Source organism: Apostichopus japonicus, chromosome 19 (genome assembly GCF_037975245.1).
Source record: "Apostichopus japonicus isolate 1M-3 chromosome 19, ASM3797524v1, whole genome shotgun sequence".
Classification (NCBI taxonomy): domain Eukaryota; kingdom Metazoa; phylum Echinodermata; class Holothuroidea; order Aspidochirotida; family Stichopodidae; genus Apostichopus; species Apostichopus japonicus.
In genome coordinates, this window is record NC_092579.1 from 2,906,892 (window position 1) to 2,923,931 (window position 17,040).

At 39.4% G+C, this 17,040-nt stretch overlaps 1 protein-coding gene across 1 annotated transcript; it reads left to right on the forward strand.

The window, feature by feature from the left end:
- Positions 1-402: 402 nt before the first annotated feature.
- LOC139960409 (uncharacterized) lies at positions 403-16,549 on the forward strand. Its single transcript, XM_071958756.1, has 4 exons — positions 403-926; positions 8,655-8,721; positions 10,194-10,922; positions 11,886-16,549. Exons 1-4 carry the CDS (start codon positions 826-828, stop codon positions 12,075-12,077), a joined length of 1,089 nt encoding a protein of 362 aa, XP_071814857.1. The 5' UTR covers positions 403-825; the 3' UTR covers positions 12,078-16,549.
- The last annotated feature ends 491 nt before the right edge of the window (positions 16,550-17,040 follow it).

Below are 17,040 nucleotides of genomic sequence, written 5' to 3' on the forward strand. Positions count from 1 at the left end.
AAACAGAGCTAGTATTGTTCGATACAGGTGAAAAACGCCTACAGTGGAATTACGACCTTCCTTACCGGTTTCGAACCTGTGGACATACAATCAGCGTTCATAGCCTATAGTTGGTTAGGGTATCCGCGTACAAAGCGGAAGGCCCGTGGTTCGAATCCCTATGGAGGCTGATAGTTTTTTCACTGTTCTGGATTTTCAACTCACTACAATTTCAATTAGGCCTATATATAAGACAAGGTAATTTACTTTGTCCGGATATCCAACCTCGTACGGATCATATCCACCCTTGTGTGTTCACGTTTGCTCACAACGAGCGCTCGCGGTCTCTTCCAACCTATCACTGTATGTCGGTGATGATGATGATGATGATGATGATATGTCTTAGTTTTTATGACCAGATTTTGCGCCATTGTTTGGCTCAAAATCTGTGGGATAGTGTCGAGAGCCAAAAAAATAAACAAACAACATTTCGCCTCATACACCTGCGTATTATGGGTACCATATCTCTTATATAGCGGCGCAGCGCGCTGCTAACGAAAACTTGACGTAGTTGGAACGGGTCTATGTTACGCGCATGAGCACAGAGTGGAAATCCCCTCGAAAGCAAACATCTATGAAACAAATACCCAACAACAGTACGCCTATGGGATAATAAAACGACGTGTTACTGTGCTGAGCCTGATACGTACGGTACACACTCGCATGGATTAAAACATTGCCAATCTCTTGACTTAGTAAAGAGGAATTTAACTTCGAAATGTTCTATTTAATGACTATTATAAAGTGTACATTCAACTGACTGTAGTACCAAGTTCACTTTCAGCAATGGGATATCTCAAGTTCTTTTTTTTTGCAATCATGCAGCCAATACTAGCAATCTTCCTTATATTGATGGCGGGACTGTTGACGGAGTCTACATTCAGTCGGTGAGTATTAATGCGATTGCTTGTTGTAGTGATGTATGAGTAGCTGTAGGCCTATAATATATTAGTGTTAGCCCAAGGAGTGTTAGCTCAGTGGTTAACGCCGGTGCCTTTCAATCATAAGGTCCCGAGTTCGAGTCACTCCAAGATTAATGTAAGTCGTCCAGTTACAGAGTTGTATACAATTGAAAGCATCTCAAGTAAATAGTCAACCAGAAACTGTAAACTTGTTAGATAATTAATAAATAATTAATAAATAACTATAATGTAATAATAACACAAGACAGGTTATTCCAGTTGTTGAGGCTCTGTATTCAATAGTCATAATCAGTATATAGTACTATAGTAGAACAATCTGTTATATAAGCTCATTTACTCTTAAATCCATATATGGGCAAAGATAGGCTAGGATGGTGGCTGGGGTCAGGGTAAGTATGTAACCTCCAGGTATGACTGGCAGTGGTTGGTCTAAACTACAGGTTGCAGTACAATATGTTACATCTCCCTTTCTTTGTAAGTTAAATGATGTCACAACAACTAGTGTATAAAATATAATGACTACATGAAATTTTAACATAGTGGTTAAATACAAACATTATAGTGGTTAAATACATAGATTAAGAATATCTTATTTACATGACGTAGTCCTTTGCCCAGACAGGTTTTGTTTTTAGTCTAGAGCTTCTACGTATCTCTTCATTAGTCTCAGTATTCTCTCGCATGTCTCTCTCCTCACTTTCTGGGTCAATAAGCTGCATGTCAAGCTCTTTCAATGAGTCATAGTTTTCCTTAGTTTTACGAAGGTGTTTACGGTTTCGACGATAATTTGTACCATCAAGTGTTTCGACAATGTATGAGCGGGGTTGACCCGTTCGAGAAGTCACTGTTGCTGGGACCCACCCCTTTTCTGTTTGCATTCTTATGTTTTCACCGGGATAAAGTTGGGCTAGGGGTCTTGCTTGCCTGTCAAAGTAGGTTTTCTGCATTTGTCGTTTTTCAGCAAGTCGTTTGGTTACAGTGTCCGGTTTCAATATACGGGGTTGCAGGAGCCGTTCACTAGTGGGTAGTCTTGTTTTAGTTCTGCGTCCAAATAGTCGTTGGGCGGGTGACCCGAGGATGTCATCTCTGGGGGTATTGCGATACTCAAGCAATGCTAAATATGGATCTTGACCATCCTCTTTTGTCTTTGTAAGCAAGCCCTTTGCTATCTGTACAGCCTTTTCGGCCATACCATTCGACTGAGGGTGGTACGGACTAGAAGTTGTATGGTGAAATTGAAACAAATGTGAAAATTCAGAAAAACAATTACTGCTAAATTGTGGCCCGTTGTCACTTACAAGTGTGTCTGGTATCCCATGTCGTGCAAATTGAGATTTCAAATTTGTTATTACAGTTTCGCTTTTCGTGTTTGGGAGATGTGCCATTTCAAAATATCCCGAATAGTAATCAATCAAAATTAAATAATCTTTACCATTCCATTCAAACAAATCTGCACCAATTTTTGCCCATGGCCTTGTTGGAACATCATGCGGCATCAGGGGTTCTTTGGTGTTTTAATTTCTGTATTTGTTACAAATCTCACATTTAGATATAAGATCTTCAATCTCAGCATTCATCTGAGGCCAGAATAGAACATCCCTGGCCCTTCGTTTGCATTTTTCAATGCCAAAATGAGCACTATGAATTTGCGCCAGAATGTCACGCCTCATTTTTAGTGGAACGATAACTTTATCACCCCTGAATAGTATCTCGTCATTGACAGTAATTTCATGCTTGTAGCTCCAATAAGGCCTTGCGCAGACTGGAAGTTCTGACCGTGTCTCAGGCCAACCCTCTCCGATATATTTCACAAGAGTTTGCAAACTAATGTCCTCTACTGTGAGTTGTCTTAGTTTAATTAACTTTTCATTTGACATAGGAAGCATCTGAATCTGAGCTATTTCAAATGCTTTCTCTCCTAGATTATCAGCCATTTCAGCCAAGCTACACCTAGACAAAGTGTCAGCTATGTACAATTCTTTACCCGGTTTGTAATTAACTGACAAAGGGTACTTTTGAACTTTCAAAAGCATCTGTTGGAGCCTGTGGGGAGTTTGGTACAACGGTTTTGTAAATATTGCCTCTAAGGGCTTGTGATCGGTTTCGACATTGATTGACTTTTGACCATACAAATATTCGTGGAACCTTTCACAACCGAATACAATCCCTAACATTTCTTTTTCGATTTGTGCGTAATTTTGTTGGCTTTTGGTCATTGATTTTGATGCATAGGCTATTGGGGCGCCCTCTTGAAGTAGCACAGCTCCAAGCCCCTGACTACTTGCATCTACAGATATAGTAACCTCTTTGTTTACGTCAAACAATTTCAGCACAGGTGTTTTTGTGATTTTCTCTTTTAGTTTTTGGAAACTCTTTTGTTTCGTTTCATCCCATTCCCATTGGACACCTTTTTCTAGTAGTGCCCGAAGGGGCGCACTTTCTACCGACAAATTTGGAATGAATTTTGCCACATAGGTAACCATCCCCATGAACCTCCGGAGGCTCTCCTTGTCATGTGGAGGCTCCATTTCACTTATCGCCCTTACCTTTTCTGGGTCTGGCTTCAGTCCATTAGAAGTTAACACATGTCCCAAATATGAAATTTGAGGCTTTCTTAATTGACATTTGTCCTTGTTTAACTTAACGTTTCTGTCTCTTGCTCGTTGCAACAATTGTTCCAATCGTTGGTCATGCTCAATGTCGTCTTTTCCCCACACAAGAATATCGTCGGCTACGATTTCAATGCCTTCCAGATCTTCAAACACCTGACTCATCACATCTTGGAAGACTTCTGGAGCAGAACAGATTCCAAATGGTAGGCGGTGGAACTTGTATCTCCCAAAAGGTGTGTTGAATGTGCACAGGTTGGTACTTTCCTCATCAAGGTTGACCTGCCAGAACCCAGAGCTGGCGTCCAGCACAGAAAATACTTGGGCGTCGGGCATCCGCGAAATCACTTCTTCTATCGTGCGCATTGGGAAGTGTTCCCTTTTGATGGCTTTGTTCAAATCCCGCGGATCTATACAAATCCTAATTTTATTAGGCTTGATTACGGTGACCATACTGTTCACCCATGCAGTAGGCTCGCGAACGCGTGAAATAACATTCATACGTTCCATCCGATTTAGTTCTTTGCGTATCCTCTCTCGGAGGGCTACTGGGACCTTACGCGGTGGATGTACGACCGGGGCAATGGTGGGGTCGACGGTTATATGGTGTGTTACATCTGTAACTGATCCCAGTCCAGTAAATACATCTTTGTATTTCTCAAGCAGATCTAGCTCTGCTGTTGATTCTTCACTGTCTAACTCCTGAGTCTTAAATACTCTCTTGATCAATGACAGCTGCTCACACGATGGTAGTCCTAATAGACAAGGAACTACTCCATCTACGACCTGAAAATTTATCACATAAAACCGGTCTTTATATTCACAGGCTATGTCAACACAGCCAATCGTTTTGAGCTTTTGTCCTCCGTACGCGACTAGTTTAGCTTTTGATTTCTTCGGTGGTTCATTCGTTATCTGCTCGTAGATACTTTTACTAATCACATTACACTCTGCGCCCGTGTCAATTGTGAAGTTGACTAAACATTCATTTAGAGACAGCTGAACCTCCCAGTTTTTGTCTGTTTTCGGGCCTTTTGCTTTTTCCACTTTTGTCATACCGATAAAAAATTCAGTTTCACTGTCAGTGTCCGATCCAGTCGCTTGGTTTATCACTCGAATGTCTTTTTGGCTTTGAGATCTCTGCTTCTTGCTGTTGCTTTGCGTGTACGCCAATTTTTGATTGTTTCGGCATACCACGGCAAAATGATTTAGTTTCCCACACGAATTGCATTTGGCACCTATCGCCGGACAGTCATGTTCCCTATCCCAAGATCGTCCACATTTGTAACAGTTTCTATTACCACTACTGGTTTGCGATTTTTGTGACTTTCCTCGTGTGTTAGAGTTGTACGATCTTACCTGGTGTATTAGTAAGTTTGTCTCCCCTGCCAATGATTTCATTTGCGCCGAAGTCGCTTCGCTGGCGCGGCAAATGTCGATCGCTTTGCCAAGTGTTAAAGACTCCTCCCTAAGAAGACGTCTGCGTACTTGGTCATCGTGTATGCCACATACAATTCGATCGCGAATCAAGCCGTCAGTGAGTTCCCCGAATTCGCATCCTTTAGATTTGTTTCTCAAATCCGTAACGTATTGGTCGATAGGCTCACTCGACTTTTGGTTGCGTGTATTAAAAATATGACGCTCCCAGGTAATGTTTTTTTTTTGGCTTACAAAATGCCTCAAACTGATCCATAACTTTGTTAAGTTTCCAGCAATCTCCTTCCTCCTCCCATTTGAAGGAGTTATAGATTTCTACAGCGTCCTCCCCAGCAATATGAAGTAGTGCTGAAGTTTTTACTTTATCTGTTTTAGCGCTTAGTCCACTAGCTTCCAGATATAGGAGCAACATCTGTCTCCATTTTCTCCAGTTTTCAGCCAGATTTCCTTGCAGACTTAATGAACTTGGTTGCTTTAACTGATCCATTTTGAAATGTCCACAATGGTGTTCACTTCTGACACCATGTAAACTTGTTAGATAATTAATAAATAACTATAATGTAATAATAACACAAGACAGGTTATTCCAGTTGTTGAGGCTCTGTATTCAATAGTCATAATCAGTATATAGTACTATAGTAGAACAATCTGTTATATAAGCTCATTTACTCTTAAATCCATATATGGGCAAAGATAGGCTAGGATGGTGGCTGGGGTCAGGGTAAGTATGTAACCTCCAGGTATGACTGGCAGTGGTTGGTCTAAACTACAGGTTGCAGTACAATATGTTACAGAAACGATCAAGCTGTCCAATGTTTTTAAGCAGTTTTGGAGCAATCAAACGTCTGGTACTTATCAAAGTACATTGCCATCGCAGTACTCTGTACAGCAAGTTCCACCATCACTTCGAAGCTTCACCCTTGTAAAAACTATAACTTATTCGATTTATTGTCTTTTCAGTTTTGGATCGTTAACATATAAGTAATCCTTACCTTCAAAGAAGGACAGTCATCTGCAATGAGACGTATACACTCACAGTCGATGGCCGAAGTATTGTTTTACGAACTTATGGTTGTAAATGTACACAAACAAGTCCGCGCAAAAGCAAAGAAAAAAACATTTTAACACATTTTTTAACAAAGTTGTCTCATGACAGTCGCCAGTTCATACAGTATACGTGTATGCGAATCACGACCCACTGTGTGCACGTGTATGTTCATGTGAATACACACACCCATACTGTAAGCAAGAACTTCCCAATTCAGCATCAAAGGTGCAAGACCAGCCAATGAGAAGCGAGGTATGCAAATGATGGCCTTTACCGCGCTGGGAAAAAGATCTCGCTCCCTGGACACCACCCACCTATGCAGCAAAATCCATAGAAATTAAATTCTCTTCCTTTCACGTATTTTGTGCTTTAATCTCGCTACGGAAGAACAATGAATACCAGCACTCAGGGGTGGCGATTTGTTTCAAATATTGGGGGGGGGGGGTTGCATTTGCTTAGTTGGCGCGCAGCGTATAAGAAAATTTCTGGTTTTGATATGGCACTTCTCGAGCTTGAAAATGACCAACCAGAAGAACACTTTTGTTTGAGAACCAAGTTTTTCCCAATAGTTTTTTTTTCTTCATCCATAACCTTTTTCAAGATTGTCACCAGTCACACATCATGTTCGACCTCATCGCATCTCCTGTGGATCATTGCTTTTGTAGGTAATTCTACGTAACGGCCCACAATACCCGTCAGCCCTTTCAAGGTTTTAAGCCCATTATTTGTTCAAAATTGGAATAATAAATTCACTTCAAAACATACCCATAATGTTGCACAAAATTTCATCTGTGGACAACCAATATAAAAAAAACCTTCCAACCCCTAACAGACCGGTCAAAATTGCACGAGTAGAGGGAAGTATGATGAAGAATGTTGGTCAGGGAATTTTTGAAAATTCAGACACAGTTAATTTATTGGTATACAACAAATATTAAAACCTCTTATAACGGCCACTTTAAAACTTCGATATCATAAAAAAATTAAAAACTATGCTCAAGGGGGAGGGGCGGTTCCCCCCCTTCGCCCCCACCCTTGGCTACGCGCCTGCGGTTAGAAATCTTGAAGAAACAGGCCAAATGGAAACCCAGTAAACCCATAACATTGTGGATCATAATAATAGTAAACAGTTCTTATATAGCGCAAGTTACAATAAAGTCTCGCCGCGCTGTACAAAAGAAAGTGAAAGATATGTACACAATATACAATAGGAGTAAACATAACAATTATAACAATGAAAACAGGTGTGTCTTCAAAACAGTTTTGAACATCTCCATAGACACGACATCCTTTATGTTGAGTGGGAGTTTATTCCAAATGAGGATTGAGGAGTACTGGAAAGATCACTCGCCATAAGATTTAGTGGACACAGGGTGCATAGAGAGCAAAGGTTGGGTGCTAGAGCGCAGACGGCGAGTTGGGGTATAGCTTTGAACAAGTTCACCAAAGTAGTGTGGCGCAGTACCATGAATACATTTAAAGGTTAAACGGAGTACCTTGTAAGTTTGACAGGTGAAGGTCATGAAGTATGGGGGTGATGTGAGAGACAGGGCTAGTGATAGTTATCAGCCTGGCAGCAGAATTTCGAATGCGTTGCGATTTAACCAGTTAGCTATCAGGGAGACCAAAGACCACACTATTTCAGTAGTCAAAGCGTGATGTAATAAAAGCATGGACAAGTCCCTCGGTTGTTTGATTGTTCAAAAACGACGAATTTTACCAATCTTATGAAGAGCGAGAAATGCAGCCCGGCAGATATCATTTACATGACACTCCATGTTCAGATTTTTGTCAAATATGACTCCTAAGTTACGAACATGTGAAACAGGTGCAATCGAGGCATGTGAAACTCTAACAAGTGGGATTGGAGTGACAGATCTCATATATATGATTGTACGTACTTAGACTCATGCACAAGAGATGTACAGACATTATGGTAATAATCATGAGAAACAACATGCTATATGGTCACAGGTCACAGAAACGACCACGAGGAGTCATTTACCTCATGCAGCATGTGCTGGATGAAGTTTTAGCCACCGCCAAATATGATTTGGATAAATAATCTCACGCATTATTTTTTATTTATAGACACAAAAAAAACTATGCCACCAAATATTGGGGGGATATTAGATACTATATCCCCCACCTAAAATATTGGGTGGGGGACATGTCCCCCCCCCCCGTCCCCCCATGATCGCCACCCGTGTCTGCACTCCCATTCAATGCCAGTGTACAGTTGTAATTATAAATCTAGTTGCCGCTATTGTTGGTTAAATTTTCCGAAACGTTGCTCAGCTATAGTCACTTCAGTCGGTCCTGGGGGTGGGGTGGGGTAGGACGTGTGCCCTAGCCCCTTTAATTCTCCCGTACTGTGTACTTCAGTTACGCAGCAACTCCTCAATTTCATAATTCTCGTCAGGATTTGGTGTTAGCGTAAATCGTCAATTCGACATAGATATTAAGTAACATAAGATATGTGGTGTTATACTAACACAGTTCGTCTATGCAACTCCTATGTGCATACAAAACCACCATACGATTCACGTTGTATAGTTAACTTTAGAAATGATACCAAGTTATATTTTTTTCTCATAGAAATGATGACTATGAAAACCAGAAACTGATCACAGAGAAGATGAAAATTGTTGCGGCAAGTTTGAAGGTAAATAATACTTTGATCCAAAGTTGTTAATATGTATATCCTCTTCATGATTCCGCTTGATTTTGTAAAAAAAAAATGCTATTTCGTTTAGGCCTACCCATACTTTACTGAAACATTTTTGTCAAACTTATAATCTGTTAATATCGTTATCTAAGTCTGTCATGAGCCTGCAATAGTGGCGTCACCAGATATTTGGATGTAAGGTTGGGGAGGTGGGGGGGGGGGGAGGCTGGGGAGGCACAGCAAAATGAGAACAAAATCAGTAATTTTGTTGGCGTAGGTGTGTACAAGTATCTGTGACACCGTTCTTGTAAACACGGTATCTCAAAGAGGGATAGTTGGATGGACCTTAAACTTTGTGTGTAGATGCCACTTATTTAGCCAAACATGCGAAAACCTTGTTAATTACAATATTTCAAGACTGCAATCTTGGTTGCATCTCATATTTACCACGAGGGTGCTCCATATTGAGTAAATGAACCCTATTGTTTTAGTTGGTGGTCTCAACTGTTGTACCGTCTTTCATGGAAGCTTGCTCACAGTGTCAGCAAGCTAGGTTTAAACCAATCAGTTTTATGTGACCTAAAAAGTGGATGTACTCTGCCAGTAGCTGCGCATTTGTGCAAGGATCACCCTTGATGCAACCATACATAGGGACTCACCTAAACGTGAACCAAGTATCGTGTCTACTCTGGCCGTAAGGTCCTCAACTATCGGCACCTATAACCGTCTGTACAAAATGCCTAGACTATGAAAGTGACAATTAAAGAGTATGACAAATCGAGACAACATAACTGAAATACCACGCGACACCCGTATAACAAAGCAACACTCTACATGAAGGCTATGTCCCCAAACAAACCCTGTCACCTTACAAATTAAGTAACTCAGAATGTGCATATTAGTGAAGTTACTCCATAATCGAATCAACACAATGGCTAAAATAATCCAATTCGGCATAAAGGTACTGAACAACAGAAAAGTAATAATAAGATAAATGTAAATACAAACAATGCACATAACAAAACAGCTTAAGTTCAAATAACAAAATCTCCCTACACAACCCAAGCATATGCCAAGTAATGGAGCGCACTCCATATGCAAATTCAGAGACAAGATGGCCCATGTCATTGAATACAATGTTCACACACACGCAGTGCCATCTTCCACAGTATTACCCCATGTAGCATTCACTGTCTCCTAACTTAAAGAAGAATATGACTTAAAACAGCTAAGTATATAACACAACTATACTTTACAACTTATACATAATAAACAACTACCATCAGGCACATGCATCTTACAAAACGCTTGTTTCATTCTGGACGCAAAACATAGGTGTTCCATACGTTATCTGTATTGTGAAACTCATATTGAACACCCATAGGGTAATTTTTCCGCTCTCCCTTCATCTGATTGTTCATTTCTAATTAATGATAATATAACGTTGTTTACACTTTCTCTCTGTATAGGAACTCGACATATACTGCGAGCGGTACAGCCACATAAACTACCGTGATCTTCACCAAATTGCAAACCAACTTGATTCTGACCTTGCGTATGCATCTGACCATGTTAGCATGCTATCCTCGCAGGCAGGAATACTTGGTTCAGTAATGATGGCTTCTTCCATTATACCTACCCCTTTGAGTGGTCTTCTGTTTTGTTACGGTGGTTACTTAACCGCAGGTTCTACTGTGGGGCATGCTGGTAATACCGCCTATAAGTTTTTGAAAAAGCCTATAGATGTCCGCAAACTTGAAGACACTTTTGAACAAGTTCGCGAGTTTATGGAAAATGCTCAGGTTGTTGAAGTCTCCCATGAAGGTAGAGGAAACTTATCTACAGGGGCAACATTGCTTACCGTCAGTGACGTGTATTTCAGTGGAGAGGAAACAGAAGCGATTCTTCTCAAACTTCATGAAATTGAAGAATATATATCGTTGGTGGGAAATGATAAAGTAAGCAAAAAGGACCTGCTCAAGCTTTGCAAATGGATGAACAATGTTCTAAAATATTTCACTGGTGTGGGCTTCAACTTTCAGACCTTGACCATAGAGTACCATAACCATAAGAATCCCACACAAGATGTTAGCGGTACTGTGGTGCAACTTTTCTCACCTCCTAGTGGCGGACTATTGACATCAGAAATGAAGAGCATAACCAGTGGCGTATTACAGAATGTTGCTGCAGGGCAAGCGGTAAGCAATGATATACTGTTAGTAAATTAACATATCTTAGTTTACGTGTGTGTGTTTTGGTTTCATTTAATTTTCATTTAATTTATTTATTTTCACATGAATAGAATTGTTTCTTGATAGGCTTTTTCGTTATATATATAAAACGACAGAAACATAACGAAACACACACATGACCTTCAACATAGTTCAAACACCCACACACACACACACACGCACACGCACCCACACATTATATATATATATATATATATATATATATATATATATATATATATATATATATATATATATATATATATATATAATATCAAAGGCTTTTAAGCACAACTTCTATAGAAAACTGTGTGCACTGCTGTGCTGGAGAACAACTAAATAAATCTCAAAGTAACGATCGATACCATAGTTAAACCTGGTTGAGATTCTGGCTGAAATCAGAAACATTGAAAAATAAGTAGTGTTTTAATTGTTTCTTAAAGGTAGCAGCACTTTGGACTTCTTTACGGCTGTCAGTAAGCTTATTCCACAATTTAGGCTCAATAGAGGCTCTATCAATAACGTATTTCTGCTACGGTCAGTGGTTACCAACATATCACGGATATATTTAGGACCCAGTCCTCTAACAGACTTAAACACGATCAATATTATTTTAAAGTACACCCTCTCCTTGATTTTAAGCCAATGAAGGTCATGGAATAAATCAGTCACATGATCATATCTACTTCTACCATATATCAATCTTGCAGCAAAATTTTGAACAGATTGGAGTTGATCATATCAATGTTGGTTGATACCAAAATAAAGTAAAAATAAAGAAATATATATGTGTGACCATTATTTGAAGCAAGGCAACTGCAAAGTTTGTTTATATATATATATATATACATATAAACAAACTTTGCAGTTGCCTTGCTTCAAATAATGGTCACACTTATTCTTTGAGGCTATATTTATGTTTTTCTATAGCTCCTGACTGGTATCAGCCGTTGGGCAGTTGTTTTCAACGGAATAGCGAGCGTGTGGAATATCAAAAATGAATTGGGAACAATAGAATCAACGGAAAAACAAATGAGAGAGAAGCAACGTATGGCTGACGAAATCCGAGATGTTGCTGAGGAAATCAGAGAAGTATGTTCTCGGTCTCCGTACTGCAAGTAGCCTAGGTTACGAAGCTGCATCCCATATCACAACAAAGAAGACCCTGCTAGGATCGAACCGTCGGGCTTTCTAACTTATACTTTTACTATAAACACAGGCTTTTTTTCAGTAGATAAGCATTTTGTTAACAGTTTTACCCCTCTTGGAGATGTAAACAGTAAGCATAATGGTTATAAGTGTACATATTAAACGTAGCACTTTCATATTTTGATTTGGACATCGGTATAAGATTAAAACTGTAGATGTGCGAATGTCATTTCATATATCCCTCTTCATATTAACAAATGGTACTTTTATAAATTGCTTATCGTCTAATTGTTGACAAGTAGGGATTTAACACTTAATTCTTAAATTTTAATACCGTTTGAATGTTTGGATGGCTGCCGATGTTCTTTATTGAGAATTTCTTCAAAATTCCCTTTACTTTTTGTGTGGAAATGTTATCTTTTTTGTGATTGAAACTGTAGGTTAATAACCATGATGAAATCAGTCACTCTACTGTTGCCGTTCACAAAATATTAGTTTCGTGGCTACATTCCAATACAGAGTGAGTCAAGTCAAAAAATGACTGCTAAATTACGCTATTGTGACGACAAAAGTGATAATCACTCAATTGTTTTATGCTCTCAAATATATGTATTACTGTCACTCCCCTTCAATGTTCATTTCACTTTATTGTATATACTCTGCACTTCTAGCCGTTGCTGAAAAAGGTTTCAGGGGTAAAATGTAAAGGTACTTTGGAAGGATTTGACTTACTTACTTGAGAGGAAAAGACAAAGAAATCCGCGCGCAAGACATTTCGCACATGACCCCCCCCCCATGTAGTTCATTTCATATTTGCTAACGAAGTATAAGATATATGATAACTCAATAGCCTCATAACAAGCTACCTCTTTCCAGGCCGAAAGCCAGGAATTCTGAGTTGGAGGGGCGCCAAAAATGTAACGAGGAACAACAGCAATTTAAGGAGTGGCACAATACTCGTGTCCTGTAACTTGTGAAGTTTTAGTAAGCCGATGGGGGAGGCATAATAGTCCTCTTTGGCCCGGCCATGATATGGACCTGCTCCCTCTACAGAAAGTTCATTACGACTGTGATAATATCGGCGAAATACGTCATATGGCTGCTCTGGCCATTAATGTCTTACATACCCTAATACTTTCGACAAGGTTGGATCACTCCTCGCGGAAGGCAAATAAATTATGCGGTGTTGGCGGCGTGTGTGACGCTTTGGTGTAAACACTGTAACGCCAAAAGTATTATGTTGAACATACACGGTGTGTGGATGCACCGTAATGGGAACAAGAACCCTATGTTTTTATGTGTATTGGTCAAAGGTCATTGGAGGTCAACAGAGGTAAACGTCTGAAAGTCTTGTAAACGTGATAATTCAAAAGTTGCATGTTCGTTAAAAGTTCATACTTGACAAAGGTCAACAGTGGTCAATGCAAATCTTGTATAGAAGATAACTCAAAATCTACATTTCAGTTGACATCCATAACCAGTATGCTACGGTTTCAGCTTAGTCAAACTTATTATTACTTGATATGTAAATCCCCTTTGATAAACATGTTAATGCTATCGAAATTTGTGAGGTTAAAGGTAATTTGAGGTGAACAGAAGTCAAATTCGTTAAACCTTATAATCCACATTATTGAAAGAACTTTGCTGATCACTTGCAGTCAGTTATGGTCAATCATGATTCCAATGTTACCTTTGAAAGATTCTCAAAATGTAGCAGGAAAACACTTAGCCTGTTTGCTTTCTGGTTCTACTTGCCTGGCTGTCACTGGATATTCGTTTAACATGGTCGTGTCCAATGTTCATTGCTGGAGGTGAAGGAGTGTTCTCCATCGTTTCGGGCAATCGACAATGGCGTGTGGCAGTTGTTGGCCCAAACTTTAAAATACGTTAGTTCTTCTCCTCCTTTTTTGAAATTTTCCTGCATTTTATTGCCGAGTTTGATTACGTGCTCGAAGCGAAAGTGATCGACCGCTTCAAGCCGTATTTCATTTTGTGGACTAGTACTAAAAAAAAGTCAACAATGGTTGAAAGGCTAAAGCTCAAAGATTCCTTGCTGGAATATCAACAGACTTGGTGAAGTTACAACATATGTTTAATAGTAATTGACATAAAAAAGTGTATGTCATAGGTCAATTGGTCAAACATTGAACCGCGCAAAATCCTACTATGACTTTTGATTTACATCAAACTTGGCGATAATCATAAGTCGAAGATGGATCAATGAAGTGTACTATGCATAAAGGCCAAAGGACGTTGGAGATCACAAGAGCAATAATCTCATTAAAACCTACTCTTCCTAGGGTTTATGCGTGATTTTCATCAAACTTGGTGGGTCATAAAAATTGTACCGTACTCAGCTTTGAGACCAAAGGTCACTTTGGGTCAAGAGAGGTCACACAGGGACACTCACGTGGAAACTTACTTCTCTTAGGCTTTGCTTTTGATGTGATCTAAACCTAGTCTCAATAATGAATAGATATTATTGATCTTTAGGCCAGCGGTTATTTGGGGTCCCCATGGTAAGCTCCTGTATATCATATACTGTGCCATATTAATGAATTTGCCCTAATCTAGGCTGATTTAAATTTGTCTTCCTGGCTCTCCGTTATTTCATTAGAAATTATCTTTATCCTATATATATTTTCCCCGGATCCTTAATTGATCTGAGACCCCGTGCTGCATGTATTTTCTATATCTCCTTTCTTCCGGCCAGGCTGCGTATTCTGTACTATAGGTAGCATACCACAATTAGAATAGTCCTCACTTGATCTACTGAAGTGACTTTTTCTGCATATTTTAAGTGGTCATTCTGTCTTCTTCTTATGCGTTCTTCCTTTTTTTTATTGAAATTTGAATGCTCATACCGTATAACAATAGTAATAAAATATCTTCCAGATGACGTTATACACAATATTTCGTATTATAGACCTATCTAACATTCGCTACACCTAAAATTAACGACTCGGTACTGTATTGATACCTTTTACTTGCTTTGATTGATTGATTGACATATATGATTTAACTATGTGTAACATTCGAATAGATGTAACATTATTGTTAGATGTGTAATATTGTACCATCATAGGCGAATTGGAAGACATTTCACAGGGAGCGGAAGGCGTTTGTCCTGACAATTTTCCCTGATTGGCAAACAATCATGACATGCATTGAAAGGGATAAAATCTTAGAAAGTCACATGCTGCATATCAATTCCTTTTGGAGAAAATGTTGGTATCGAAAAAACAGAAAAAATGTCGTGTGGTCTTTGTAATGAACATGCTTTCAGTAGCCTAAAAGAGTAGTGTCTAAAATATAAAATAAAATAGCTATGCCTGTGTAAATATTTGTAAAACCTCTAAAAGTTCTGGCAACAATGAAAACAATATATTTGTGTGGATGTTGTAAAGTTTGATGATTCATTCTCAAAGTTGACATTTATGAAAATACCAAACTTTGCCTCCAAACGATCCTTATCTAATTTTTACAAGTTTGACACTGTTTCAAAGCTACTTTTCATTTACATGCATTGCAATATCCCCTAAGCTACAGAGAATCTCATGGTCGTTGCTCCCAAATATGCTTTCTAATTCTTATAAAACTTTGTCAAGCGCACAGAATTATGTCTTCATCTTGTATATAGTGTATTAGGATACTGCAAATTGTTGAGATTACGCACAGTCACATACCTTCATGAACTGTATATGTGTTCAATATGTTTCACATCAATAAAGATTAATCTGAAAGACGCAAGTGAAGAGTTCGAGTGTTCTCTAACGACCAGTCTCAAGACACGACAATTGGTGAAGAAGATGGCGGCGTCAATCGGACAGATTAACGACTTCAATTAAAATCTCGAATATTTCGGTAGTTACTTTCAACGATTTGAGCATTGATTCATCACGAACAACATTCCAGAAGCAAAGAAAACATTGTTTCTGTCGTGATAGGGCCACGTGCATACCAACTTTTGACGAACCGGTTACTACATGCGGCAAAGTCTATAGTAAGAAGACGCGTACGCGGACCTACCACATAATTTGACTACACAGCACGAGCCCAAGCCACTCATAATCGCCCAATGGTTTGGATTTCATGATACAAGTCAAGGGACTAAAGAATCAATCACACAGTCTATTGTGTCGCTCAGGAAATCGGGCAACTAACTGTGCATTTGGGATTTTTTTTTGCAAGATGCGTTGCGGGACAGGATGTATGCGGTATTCGTAGCGAAAGCATCCAACGCATAATAATGTGTACCAAGGACTTTAACGTAGTTATGAAGAGATATCGTTAGCAACGGAAGCCGCCATTGCAAATGCTTCCACGTTGGGTAGTAATACAGGAAGTGGGCCACCAGTGAACAAAGTTGACGAAGGAAGAAGGCCACAAATCAGATTCAGGCGAAAAGAAAATGACAAGAAATGGAGTAAGAAAGAGCAGGATCCATGTCATCAAATATTTGCTTCTTTATAGATCAAGAATGCTATCCTTGCGGAAAGAACGATGTGCAAAAGTAAAGGTGGGATGGGGGTGGGGTAGGGGCTGAAACCCACCTATATCAGGCCTACTCCAAGGGCTACTGTAAGTTTGTGCAGGGGGAATATGAAAGTGATTTCAAGGAACTATTTTCAGTATACTCTGTTAAGGATACTATAGCTAATACAAGTATTTGGGTAGAGGTTTGTGTAGAAGGACAGTATGACATTTCTATTAAATACTGGGTCGTCCGTACCTATCATACCTGACGAGATATACGCAGAGAAATGCACGGGCCTACTATGACCACATGTCAGTATAATTTGACAACATAAACAGGGGAAAGCATCTCAAAAATGAGTCAAGTGTCTGTTTCAGTTGATCAAAAGGGAAAACACCAAGGAGTAACCCCTATAGTAGCAGTGGAGGGAAATAAACCTCAATTTCTTGGACGGGATTG

Coding starts and splice junctions, on each gene's coding strand:
- LOC139960409 (XM_071958756.1), top strand. CDS start 826: ATGGGATATCTCAAGTTCTTTTTTTTTGCAATCATGCAGCCAATACTA. Junction 927..8,654: donor ACGGAGTCTACATTCAGTCG/GTGAGTATTAAT, acceptor TTTTTCTCATAG/AAATGATGACTATGAAAACC. Junction 8,722..10,193: donor TTGTTGCGGCAAGTTTGAAG/GTAAATAATACT, acceptor CTCTCTGTATAG/GAACTCGACATATACTGCGA.